The sequence below is a fragment of the Erpetoichthys calabaricus genome, chromosome 12 (genome assembly GCF_900747795.2).
Source record: "Erpetoichthys calabaricus chromosome 12, fErpCal1.3, whole genome shotgun sequence".
Classification (NCBI taxonomy): Eukaryota; Metazoa; Chordata; class Cladistia; order Polypteriformes; family Polypteridae; genus Erpetoichthys; species Erpetoichthys calabaricus.
In genome coordinates, this window is record NC_041405.2 from 125,757,071 (window position 1) to 125,770,959 (window position 13,889).

General features: G+C 38.5%; 1 protein-coding gene across 2 annotated transcripts in view; it reads right to left on the reverse strand.

The window, feature by feature from the left end:
• ammecr1 (AMMECR nuclear protein 1) overlaps positions 1-13,889 on the reverse strand; it is a 165,628-nt gene that overhangs the window by 29,440 nt on the left and 122,299 nt on the right. For both annotated transcript variants that reach the window (XM_028816100.2, XM_028816099.2), the window contains one exon: positions 5,958-6,048. In XM_028816100.2, coding sequence (XP_028671933.1) covers positions 5,958-6,048 — 91 coding nt within the window. The remainder of the gene's footprint in view (positions 1-5,957; positions 6,049-13,889) is intronic.

A 13,889-nucleotide genomic window follows, 5' to 3' on the forward strand; every position in this document is an offset into this window, starting at 1 on the left:
CAAAACAAAGTTATGTAAAGACTATTCCTCCAAGTCATTTGTGAATATGGCCACGTTAATTGTCAATGTGACAAACCCAATAATGTCACATTATCATGCTTCAAGTAAAATAAGGCAGCGTGAGATTGAAATGAATTTCAACTTTCAGAATATCCTTACTGTACAGTATATTCGACTAGCCGAAGTAGCCAGCTTTGCCTGGCTATAAATAAATGGCGAAAAAATGTTTTTTGGGAATTCAAAATATCTAAACACAACCTACAATGAGACAAAAAGATGTTCTCTTAGACAAATGCTGTAATCCACTGAGGCAACAAAACTGTTATAAGACAAGTATCTGCGGTCTTGGATTAGATTGTGCTTTAGCCACTTAAAAAACTTACGCATGCTGAAGGTGCTCCTCCCAAAGTTGACTGGTTAAGTTATACAGGCCTGTTTCTTCAAACACTGCACAGGCATAGGACTGCTTTTGTTTTAAAAATAAATCAATGAGCAGAAATGGAGAAGATGGGTTACTACAGCCTTTTGGAGCTATAAAACTTTGCTAAGCAAGGCAACAGTTAACTTACTGAATGTTAATTATGCCACACAGCATTAGTCCCATATCTCTCACTGCAACTAAATCACAATATTCAATTATTCCTATATTTAATAGGTGCAGGATTGTCTTTACTCAACAGTGTCTTAAACCAAGACTTGTATAATACAATCAAGATACACGTTTTTGAATACTTGACACAAGAAGTTTACATTACATGAAAACTAGATGACAAACGAACAACCAAAAAAACAAGAGTGCAGCTTGCCATCTTCTGCTAATCCTACAAAGACCCGAGTGGCTAAAAAGGGATGGGAGGCCCTATATACTTTTGTGTTCAGGAGGATATTAAAGAGGTTGCTGAAGGTTAGCCTGTAGACATAAAACAGTTCTGATTGTAAAAAGACGGTTGTTCCACCCTTATAAAGCTAGAGCACAGAATGAAAAGGTAGGGGTTGGTACGGGTGGTATGGGGCTCTGTAGAGATCTGACATACTGACAAGCAGCGCCATAAAAGCTGTAGGCCAGAGTAAAAGTTTTGAAATGGATCCTAGCAACAATAGGAAGCCAGTGGAGACAGCAGTCATCCAGAGAGCTTTGCCTCTGTGTGATTAGATTTACTTGCCACAAGCATATAAAGCCAAGGGTGACAAGGCTGACTGCGTTTATGGAAACTGGCTAGAAGCAGATAACTATTCGTGCTTTTTCCCCTACCTTGACAGCTGACTCTCATTATATAGCTATGCTTAATTCTGTGTGTTTGTAATTACATGTACCTTTTCTCTGGCTTTCACATACCCATCTTTTATTTGAATATGCTGTTCTTTGTTTAGAACATTTTAAAGACTTGTAAAACAAAATTATTTCCATTGAGCCCACTGTTACAGGAATATACTCTGGCACCCCCTCAGCAATCGCCAGGAAAAAGCGGATTAAAAAAAAAGATAGATGCAACTCTTGAAGTGATTCACTGTCGATAATACATAGTTACCATATGACAATTAATGCTCTACTACCCATTTTCTTTAAAGATTATTTATTTAAGGTGTCAAGTTGTGATTTAACTAATTTTTTGTTAGTTTTGCATGCATGTTTGTGCCTATCCTAAAAGCCCTCACTCATTAAATGGACATGTTATCTGTCCCTGCGGGACTTGCAGCAAGCAAGAACCAATCCTAAGCATGATGCCAGGCTAGCACATGGCATATTCTTGGGGTATAAAACAAAACACAATTTCAGTATGCCATTTAACTCTTGGAAGTTACGTTTATTGATTAAAGTTCTTTTTTGATAGCCAAATATTAATCACCAAGCACACACTTTAGTAAAACCAAGAAACTGTTAAGAGCTAAAAAGGCCACTGAACCCAGTGTATCTCCAGGCTTTAAAAATTAAAAAGTCCTCAATTGCAATAGTTGACACTACACTTACTGGGTAATTAGTTCCATGAAGCTATTATTGACTGTTGGCTTCTGGGAACTAAAATGTAAAGTAATTAAGCAGCAGGCAAAAAGCAACAACTCTAAGAAATAAAAAGTATGTTAAATGTGTCAACAACTGAACCACAGGAGGCAGATACTGAAAAAGTTACAGTGGAAGAATGTTCATGGAGGAGCCAAAAACCTGAAAAATACTTCAACTTAGAAACGACTGCCTCTGAAGAATAAAAAAGGCAAACATGGAGAGAGAGAGAGAGAGAGATGGAAACAGAATTTAAGAGGAGATAAATTTTAAAAAAGGAACAACATACAAATTAACAACTGCAGAGAGTGTTATCAGTTTAAAACAAATGCCCAGTAATTAAGGATGTGAAAAAACAATTACGATTGTTGGCCAAACAATAGTGGAAACTAGAAACACAGCTGAAAATGAGACTACCGATACTGAAAAGAACAAATGAAAAAATCCCCTAAAGAAAGGAAAGAGGAAATTTGTAAGAAAATTCTACAAGTGTATTCAAATAATTCACTTTAACAGACGTGACATATGTTAGCCTCTTTATAACAAACAAAGCATCTTAAGCACTGTATTTCAAACTCATAGGCATTTTCTCCTCTTCTGCAAAACAAAGGTGCAAACTAACTAATAATTACTTTGAAATCACTATATAATTTGGAATTTCCTAAGTAGTAAAGCTGGTAAAGGTGTCCCACTATATTACAAAATTAATCATCACAGGCCAGCTATCTTAAATGTACCACTGGCAATTTATTGAAAGTAATTAGAAAAGGTAAAATTAAGCATTCAGTGGTGTGGTCATGGACAGTAAGTGTTGATTTAGACCGAGTTTCACTAATATAACGGGGGTTATATAAAGAAGCAAGCAAAGTAGGGCTGCACGATTAATCTTTTTTTTCCTCATGATAACGATATTTATGACCCACGATCAGTTAATAAATATCGTCGCGATTTTACAGTATAAAGACAAAACTGTTTTTTATGGGCTGAGTTTACGGATTGGACTGCGTCACTATGACGTTACTGCGTCTAGATTGCAAGCGCTTTCTGAAGCAGTAGAAGTCAATAGCAGCAATAACAGTCAGTCAGAATAAACATATGATGACGGAGCAACGTGAGGAAGGTGCAGAAGTGCGATCGTTAGTTCCTAAAAAGGGGTCATACTCAGTTGTCTGGAACTATTTCGATTTCGAGGAATATGATGTTGATCAGGTACGAGTCTTGTGCAAACTTTGCTCAAGGTAACACAACAAACCTCATCAACCACCTTAAAAGCCACCACAAAGTACACTATCAAGAATTTCAACGACTGAAGGCACAAACAGCAACAACAAAAAATTACCAGCCATCCACAACACAGACAACAATATCAGGGACATTGTTCAACGCAATACCATATCTGCCTAGCTCGCAAAGACACCAGGAAATAACAGAGGCGATCACGTACCATATAGCCAAGGATATGTGTCCAATAACCACCGTGAGCAGTGAGGGGTTTAACAAAATGATCGCAACACTTGATAAAAGATATAGCATTCCCTCACGCAACCATTTTTCCAATGTTGCGCTGCCCTCGCTGTATGCGAAATGCCGAAAAGAAATAGAAAGAGAAATTCTCAGGCTCAGCCTTGAATATTTTGCTGCCACGACCGACTTATGGTCAAGCAGAACTGCGGAACCGTATTTGAGCTTGACAGTTCATTTTATTGACAGCGAGTTTGAGATGAAAAGCAAGCTTTTGCAAACTTCGTTTTTCCCACAAGACCATACAGCGGAGTTTATTGCAGTGGGCCTCAAAGAAGTGATGTCCGCTTGGGGCTTGGTGGAAGAAAGACTTGTGTGCATCACAATGGACAACGCAGCTAATATGATTAGGGCAGCATCTGTGAATAACTGGCCGAGGCTACACTGCTTTGGTCACAGACTTCATTTACCAAAGGAATAATCGTCATTATTAATCGTGATAAAAATTTTGAGCAAAATAATCGTGATAATCATTTTTTCTGTTATCGTGCAGCCCTAAAGCAAAGCATTTGACAGTTATGAGACACAAAATAATATTAATATTTCCATTTTCAAAAATCCTCTGATGAAACACTTCATAAAAGGCTGATTCTCCAACTACAAAAACCAAGGATTTAGGTCGCTGTGCGCACAAGCTTGCCCAACTGGCATAAGCACAGTGAACAACTTGTTAACAAATAAGGATCTGATGTCACAAGTGGCATTCAAGGTACACTGACTACCATATTTCATATAAATTATTTGGTTCAAAATTTAGCAGGACTTTTTCTTATATTTGAAGATTTCAAATTTTAAATTTGAATTGATTGAATTAATTTCCACATACTCTAGAATTAGTATAATTCCTTCTAGGGAACCTGGCAAAATTCAGAAAGGGGTAGTTAAATGTCAAATAATGTTTAATGTAAATAATTATCTACAGAAATTAAAAATAAATTTAATTGTGTAATGAGGTGGGGACAACTTGTATTGCACTAAGAAATAAGCCTTATGAAAGACATTTGGTAGTCCTAGTAGACTCATCCCAGAATGCTGGGTAATTTAATGCTCATTGAAGACCACAGTTTAAAGAAAAGTGTTATATATATAAGCTGTACAATGCATTTGTGGTGTTGTATCTGGAATAAAGTGTGCAGTTTGTTTTTTCCAACTACAGGGATGGCATGAAAACTCTAGAAAAAGCCCAGAGAAGAGCTAATAGAATTGTGGAGAATAAGCTATGAGGAAAGGCAAAAAGAGTATGTTCTCAGTTCACGCAAACAGACGATAAGGTGATATGACAGATGTAATTAAAGGAAGGACGGTTAATGCTAGAATGTACCTTAAAATCCGATGCTTCAATGAGAATGAGGTACTAAACCACCTAAGCAGCACAGTTAGCAGTAGCACCTTGGAGACTCTTCAGATCACGTTTTAATTATACTTTGTGTTGGGTTCACACGAACAGGCTAACGATGGATAGCTAAATGGTCTGGCATTGTCAAAACGTGTTTTCTTTTATAAGGACAGGAAAAATACTATGAAGCAGAATAAACTCAACATGTTCTGAAAGAATGCAATATTTTACAAGATTGGGTTTTATGTTGAAATATACAATCTATATTAAAATGAAAAATTCACATATCTTACTGTTTGTTATGATATCAAAATATATCATTAACCTGAATTCTAAGGAGTTCAGCTTACAATTCTATAAAAAACAAGTGGAACTATTAGAAGAGGTTGTTTTCAAGTTTATACCTGCATTTTTTCACTTAAAATTTAAATGCTTAATTTGATCTATCAGTGTTTCAATTTGATCCAAAAAAATGGGAGAAGCACAAGTTGGTAAAAGTGAAGCTGAAGACAAATATCAGTTTGATACAACAACAACATTTATTTATATAGCACATTTTCATACAAATAATGTAGCTCAAAGTGCTTTACGTGATGAAGAGAAAAAAGACAAAGGAAGAATTAAAATAAGACAACACTAACATAGAATAAGAGTAAGGTCCAATGGCCAGGGAGGACAGAAAAAACAAAAAACTCCAGACGGCTGGAGAAAAAAAATAAAATCTGCAGGGGTTCCAGGCCATGAGACCGCCCAGCCCCATCTGGGCATTCTACCTAACATAAATGATCAGTCCTCTTTGTATTTAGGGTTCTCTTGGAAGGAGACCAAGGGACAAACTTTCTTTATAGCTTTCTAGTTTCGTGTTAGATTTGTTGGGGTTGTATACACTAGATACTACTCTAATGGAAGGATAATTACCCAAATTAGCTCAACAATTAGTCAAAATTATAAAAGAATTAAACCAATACTCTTTCAAGCTATTTTAAAACTCAGTACAAAACTATGGCTCTGTTTATTCAGAAGATGAAACTTCAGAGTTGTAGCAAGTGATAAGTAACTGAAAACCTTTAAAACATTAAATGAGAAAATTAAAGGATAAACCTTGCTCTTTTGCAACCTCTGGCAGATAAGTGGCTGTGCGTTTTGATCCTTTTTCATTGAAAAATTCTATTCTAATGCCATGTACGCCAACCTGTAGAAAAATAAGAACAAACAACAAAGAATTATAGAGACCCAGATAAAGGTTTTGAGATTACTCTCAATGAAAAGATATAATGCAAATACAATATAAACCACTATCATTTAACTTTATATAAATCCATAATCTTAGAAATAACAAAAATACAATGATCAGAAGCAGCAATTATTGTCACCCGGCACATTTCTTTATGTTTAAAATAGAATTATAACAGAATTACAAATAGGTTAAATGGAGAAATAAAAATATTTATTAATATACAACAGAAAATGCACTCAAATAAGTGAACAGCAATAACACAAACTGAACAGACACATGATGTTGTAATAAAATGTCACCATGCCTCTGGGTTTTGACTGACAGATCCTGAGTGATTCCTGCTAAAAACCAAGTTAAGATCTGTTACTGCTTATCCAGAATTACATTGCCTAAACAAAGCATGTTGGGTAATTTGCCAACAAACGTCTCATCTGTGCTGGCATGTTAAATATTTGCAGCTGTTCTGCTTCAAGCAACCAAACCACATTTTAGTAATTAAGATTTTAAGTGACAAAGCATTGCCAAGAAAGAGTAATTAATGAAATTTAAGCACATAAAAAGCAGATGTCAAATGTTATGCTGTTGATGCAGCAATAGTCTAAATGCAACACAGTCCGATACTTTTTTGGCTCAAGTAAACTATGCATTCACTTCATATTAAGCAATAGAAGTTAAACAGATTTTACAACTTTAATAAAAAGTTACTTGGCCTAAATTAAGTTTTTGACAAGCAATGGATGATGTGATTGATGACTAGCATTCAAGTTGCTTTTACCCTTCGATTTACATTAAAACGTCAACTGGTAATGGATGATGTGATTGATAATTAATGGTAATGTAAATGACACCTTGGGAGATATATTAGAGAGATTGTTTGATTCATTCATATGGATTGTCATAAGTACTTAAGTACTCAATAAAAGATTTTAAGTTGAATAATTGAATGCTTTGTGCATATGGGGCTAGAGTGAATTCTGTGCATGGCTGCCTAACACTCCTTTTCTGAAATGTTGTGTGAGAGATCCTTTTCCCACTGTACTCTGGGATCTTTAAAAAGAAGGGACTTTAAAATGGTTTTATATATTATAGAAATACTGTCTGAGTCTTAAGTACTGGTCAATATTTCTTCTGGAATAGAAGTAGGTGGGAGGTGAGAAAAATTGGGCAGATCTTGTTTAGCAAAGTTCCTAATTTGGAGATAGTGGAAAAATTGTGTTGATGAGAAGCTAAATTTGGAGTGTAATTGTTCATAGGATGCAAATACATTATTTATATACAAATATCTGAATGATTTAATCCAAATACATTTTCCAAACATTAAAAACTGTTAGAGAAGGTGGAAAAAGGTGGTTATCACGTAGAGGTGCCACAGATAAAATATTCCCTAACTTGAAGTGCTTCCTACATTTTGTTCCATATTCTATGTGAATGAAGGACAATTAGGTTGTTAGTATACTGACAATACCTTGTATCACTGGTGTACAAAGCAGAGAATATAAAGTAGTACTGCAGGATTTCATTTCTATTGCGCTTCCTTCATAACCTAACAGGCCACAGTTCCACCGATATATTTCTTCACATGCAATTGATTTGCTTTTTGTTCAGCATTCATGAGATTTTATTTTCCCTGACAACTGTTTCCATATGAATTACTTTTATATGTCAACTTATTCATACTACAGTAGGTATATTACTCTGATTTTTCAAACGCAAAGTACACCAAGGGACAAACTTTCTTTTTAGCTTTCTAGTTTCGTGCTAGATTTGTTGAGGTTGCTGCATGTTATATATTCATACAGTACATATGTGCTGTCTTTTGGCAACTATTTGCATCAATAACTTACCTGCAGAAATCAGTCACAGGTGACTGACTTAAGTACGTAGGTACACAGAATTGTGCTGGGGCAATAAACAGGAGGTCCATGCTATGCCTTCAGACCAAGCAACCCTAAGACTGTATTAAGTTTGTTTTTTCTCTCTTTTTCAGATATACTAAATTATCACTTTTAGAACCATTTCCACATAAACCTGTCTAGAAGCCCTAAGTCAATTTCCTGTGTCCACAAAAGGACATTTCTAAGTAAGGTAACCAAAACAAAAATACTTGACCAAGGCCCACTGTATCTTAACTATAACCATTTTACTTTTTCTGGACTCTGCTAGACATATTTCTGCAGCTTGTGAACCACCAAGGAAATCTGAACTTGCTATGCATCACTGTGTTATTGAACTGTGCTGTGTTTCACACTCTGATCACGCCTGTGGTATTCACTGAAATAATGGCAAGTGTCTAACACTGTTTAACAAACAAACACTTTTTTTTGTTGTTTTGATGACCATAGAAATCCAGAAAAAAATAATCAAAATACATATGGGGATAAACTTAAGGTTTAGTGAAACAAATCACCATCTATATAGAGCCCAATGACCAATATTAAAATCCTATATATAATTTGTCAAGAATATTATACAAGAGCATGAACAGATCAAGCTAATCAAGAGACATTCAAACTCAATTCCTCTACTAAATGATCTTTAAAAATCTCAATGTATAGACAAAAACAAACAAGCTACAAGCTTTCCATCACATTACTTGAGGCAAAAGCTTCTAGTACTTTCAGTAGTGTCATTTTGTAAACCCAAACATGTGCTACTTACTGTAGTACATCAGCATAAAGCAATGTTTGGTGTCTGTCAGCAAAGGTGCAAAGCGTAGCAAGAATTTGTGAGTTCACCAGATGCAGAGCCATTTTTTATTTCTTGTTGACAAAGACTGATGGTGTTTCAGCACAGCCATCAATAGCTTAGCTCAGACATTTCTCACATGCTGCTGTCGCATGCGAGGGGAAAAAGGTAATTCCAGCTTTTTTAATGATGGTAAGCATGACTAGTTTTAAATTAGAAGCAGGCTCAGAAACCCAAAAATAAGGCCCAGAAACCCAAAATAAAATTGGGAAAGAATGTAATTTTTTACATCAAGAAGTATCAGTTAACACCATAAGACTCAAGGTTCACATACTGCAAGGTTTTAACATTTAATGTGTCACCCAAGCCATCTTTGTAATACAGACATTCATCAAGGCATTTTATTGTTTCCATACAGTTGTCGTCTTCTTCTTTCGGCTGCTCCTGTTAGGGGTTGCCACAGCGGATCATCTTCTTCCATATCTTTTGTTGGTCAGCAACACAGGAGCGCCGCAGGGGACTGTACTTTCTCCGGTCCTGTTCAGCCTATATACATCGGACTTCCAATATAACTCGGAGTCCTGCCACGTGCAAAAGTTTGCTGACGACACTGCTATCATGGGCTGCATCAGGAGTGGGCAGGAGGAGGAGTATAGTATAGTACAGAAACCTCATCAAGGACTTTGTTAAATGGTGCGACTTAAACCACCTACAACTGAACACCAGCAAAACCAAGGAACTGGTGGTGGATTTTAGGAGACCCAGGCCCCTCATGGACCCCGTGATCATCAGAGGTGACTGTGTGCAGAGGGTGCAGACCTATAAATACCTGGGAGTGAGTGCAGCTGGACGATAAATTGGACTGGACTGCCAATACTGATTCTCTGTGCAAGAAAGGACAGAGCCGCCTGTACTTCCTTAGAAGACTGGCATCCTTCAACATCTGCAGTAAGATGCTGCAGATGTTCTATCAGATGGTTGTGGTGAGTGCCCTCTTCTACTCAGTGGTGTGCTGGGGAGGCAGCATTAAGAAGAAGGATGCCTCACGCCTGGACAAACTGGTGAGGAAGGCAGGCTCTATTGTTGGCATAGAGCTGGACGGTTTGACATCCGTAGCAGAGCACTCAGCAGGCTCCTATCAATTATGGAGAATCCACTACATCCATTAAACAGTGTCATCTCCAGACAGAGGAGCAGTTTCAGCGACAGACTGCTGTCACTGTCCTGCTACACTGACAGACTGAGAAGATCATTCCTCCCCCAAACTATGCGACTCTTAAATTCCACCAGAGGGGGTAAACGTTGAAGATTATTCAAGTTATTGTCTGTTTTTTACCTGCATTTTTTATTACTCTTTAATATTTTTGCTGCTGGAGTATGTGAATTTCCCCCTGGGATTAATAAAGTATCTATCTATCTATCTATCTATCTATCTTGCTCTATTACACCCATCACCTGCATGTCCTCTCTCACCACATCCATAAACCTTCTCTTAGGACTTCCTCTTTTTCTCTTGCCTGGCAGTTCTATCCTTAGCCTCCTTCTCCCAATATACCCAGCATCTCTCCTCTGCACATGTCCAAACCAACGCAATCTCGCCTCTCTGACTTTGTCTCCCAACCATCCAACTTGAGCTGACCCTCTAATGTACTCATTTCTAATCCTATCCATCCTCGTTACACCCAGTGCAAATCTTAGCATCTTTAACTCTGCTACCTCCAGCTCTGTCTCCTGCTTTCTGGTCAGTGCCACCATCTCCAACTCATATAACATAGCTGGTCTCACTACCATCCTGTAGACCTTCCCTTTCACTCTTGCTGATACCTGTCTGTCACAAATTACTCCTGACACTCTTCTCCACCCATTCCACCCTGCCTGAACTCTTTTTCACCTCTCTTCCACAATCTCCATTACTCTGTACTATTGATCCCAAGTATTTAAACTCATCTACCTTCGCCAACTCTGCTCCCTGCATCCTCACCATTCCACTGACCTCCCTCTCATTTATACACATGTATTCTGTCTTGTTCCTACTGACCTTCATTCCTCTCCTCTCTAGAGCATATCTCTACCTCTCCAGGGTCTCCTCAACCTGCTCCCTACTATCGCTACAGATCACAATGTCTTCAGTAAACATCATAGTCCACGGGGACTCCTGTCTAATCTTGTCTGTCAACCTGTCCATCACCATTGCAAATAAGAAAGGGCTCAGAGCCGATCCCTGATGTAATCCCACCTCCAACTTGAATGCATCCATCACTCCTACCGCAGACCTCACCACTGTCACACTTCCCTCGTACATATCCTGTACAACTCTTACGTACTTCTCTGCCACTCCTGACTTCCTCATACAATACCACAGCTCCTCTCGAGGCAACCTGTCATATGCTTTCTCCAGGTCCACAATGACGCAATGCAACTCCTTCTGGCCTTCTCTAAACTTCTCCATCAACATCCTCAGAGCAAACATTGCATCTGTGGTGCTCTTTCTTGGCATGAAACCATACTGCTGTTCATAATCATCACCTCACTTCTTAACCTATCTTCCACTACTCTTTCCAATAACTTCATGTAGTGACTCATCGATTTTATTCCTCTGTAGTTACTGCAGTCCTGCACTTCCCCCTTATTCTTAAATATCGGCACCAGTACACTACTTCTCCACTCCTCAGGTATCCTCTCACTTAGATTCCATTAAACAATCTGGTTAAAAACTCCACTGCCATCTCTCCTAAACACTTCCATGCTTCCATAGGTATGTCATCTGGACCAACGGCCTTTCCATTGTTCATCCTCTTTATAGCTTTCCTTACTTCCTCCTTGCTAATCCGTTGCACTTTCTGATTCACTATCTCCACATCATCCAACCTCTTCTCTCTCTCATTCTCTTCATTCATCTGCCTCTCAAAGTAGTCTTTCCATCTGCTCAACACACTCTCCTTGCTTGCGAGTACATTTCCATCTTTATCCTTTATCATCCTAACCTGCTGCACATCTTTCCCAGCTCGGTCCCTCTGTCTAGCCAATTGGTACAGGTCCTTTTCTCCCTCCTTAGTGTCCAACCTCTCATACAACTCATCATACGCCTTTTCTTTAGCCTTCGCCACCTCTCTCTTCACCTTGCGCCTTATCTCCTTGTACTCTTGTCTACTTTCTGCATCTCTGACTATCCCACTTCTTCTTTGCCATCCTCTTCCTCTGTATACTCTCCTGTATTTCCTCATTCCACCACCAGGTTTCCTTTTCCTCCTCCCTCTTTCCAGATGTCACACCAAGCACCCTTCTTGCTGTCACCCTTACTACATCTGCTGTAGTTTCCCAGCTGTCTGATAACTCTTCACTGCCACCCAGTGCCTGTCTCACCTCCTCCCTAAAACTCAACCTTGCAGTCTTCCTTTTTCCAACTTTCACCATTTGATCCTTGGCTCTGCCCTCACTCTCTTCCTCTTCTTGATCTCCAACATCATCCTACAGACCACCATCCTTTGCTGCTTAACTACACTTTCCCCTGCCACCACTTTGCAGTCTTCAATCTCCTTCAGATCAACTCTTCTGCATAGGATGTAATCTACCTGTGTGCATCTTCCTCCACTCTTGTACGTAACCCTATGTTCCTCCCTAATCTTAATATACATATTCACTACAGCCATGTCCATCCTTTTGGCAAAATCCACTATCCTCTGACCTTCTTCATTCCTCTCCTTGACACCATACCTACCCATCACCTCCTCGTCTCCACTGTTCCCTTCACCAACATGCCCACTGAAATCCGCTCTAATCACCACTTTCTATCCCTTGATGACACTGTTCATCACTTCATCCAACTCACTCCAAAAATCTTCTTTCTCACCCACTGCACACCCAACTTGCGGTGCATATGCACTAACAACATTCATCATCACACTTCCAATTTCCAGCTTCATAATCATTACTCTGCCTAAAATTGTGACTTATAAATGCCTCTGCATACCCAAAAAACAAGTTACTGAACAAAGCTCTCAATCTATATATCAATTTTATGATAGTCAGTGCTAAGACAGTGAACTGTCAGGCAGGAAGCAGGGAACAACCACGTTCAAAAGACTGATGTACCAGGCAAACTTGGGTAGCCCCTCAGTACAGTTAAGACACATGACAAATCTATCATTGCATCAGGAAAACATTCTACTACGGTATGGTTCAAAAAGGCATTTAGCTTCTAAACAAAGATTACACTCTCTTTGCATGTCGAGTGTCCATGTTTACAAGGAAACAGTTACCCAACACTGTGCTACCCTGGCTTATGATAACTGATTAGGTGCCAAATGACAATGCCAGGTTGACTTTTAACATTTTGCCATGCTGCAATTTGGTCTGACTGCTGATGACTACAGTTTTTCCTTGATAGTGCTGCCAATATAGTAAGTTACCAACATTTCAATTCATAAGCAGTGGTGCACTCCTACAAGTACTAGGAGGTCCACATCAATGACAGGTTGGACTGATCTCATTACACAGCAAGCCCTTTTTTTTTTTTCTTACAAGACGGCATTTCTTTAATGTGGGTAGTGACAGGCTTTGCATCTTATAAAACTCGGGGATTGCCATTGTGAATTTCTATGCTGTGGTGTGCTGGGTTGGTAACATCACTTCAAGAGAGCTAGTTAAAAGGACAGGTTCGAATGCACTCTGGACCCCCAGAGGTAGCAGCAAAGGAGAGAATTAAAACAAAACTGTGTGTCACTATAAACAATGCTGCACATCCTCTCTCTGACACACTGAGACTGAGTACTTTCAGACAACGAATTATTCAGCAGAGGTGTCTCAAAATAATGCTACTGGGGCTCCTTTATACAAACAGTAAAATGCCTGCATAATGTCTCGCTGTGACTATGACTGGCAAGGCAGAAGTTTACTCTGTTGAATCTTCTCCCTTTTAATTAATTCTAGTACATGTGCAGACCATAATATGTGTGTGTGTGTGTGTGTGTGTGTATATAGTATATAAATTTATCTATTTATTAATTTATTTAATGCACTTCTATAAAAAGCCAAATTAACCCAGGAGACAAAAGAAGTTCTAGCTGTCTATCTACTTGTCTTGTATGTGGTTATGTACTGTCAGTGTTCTG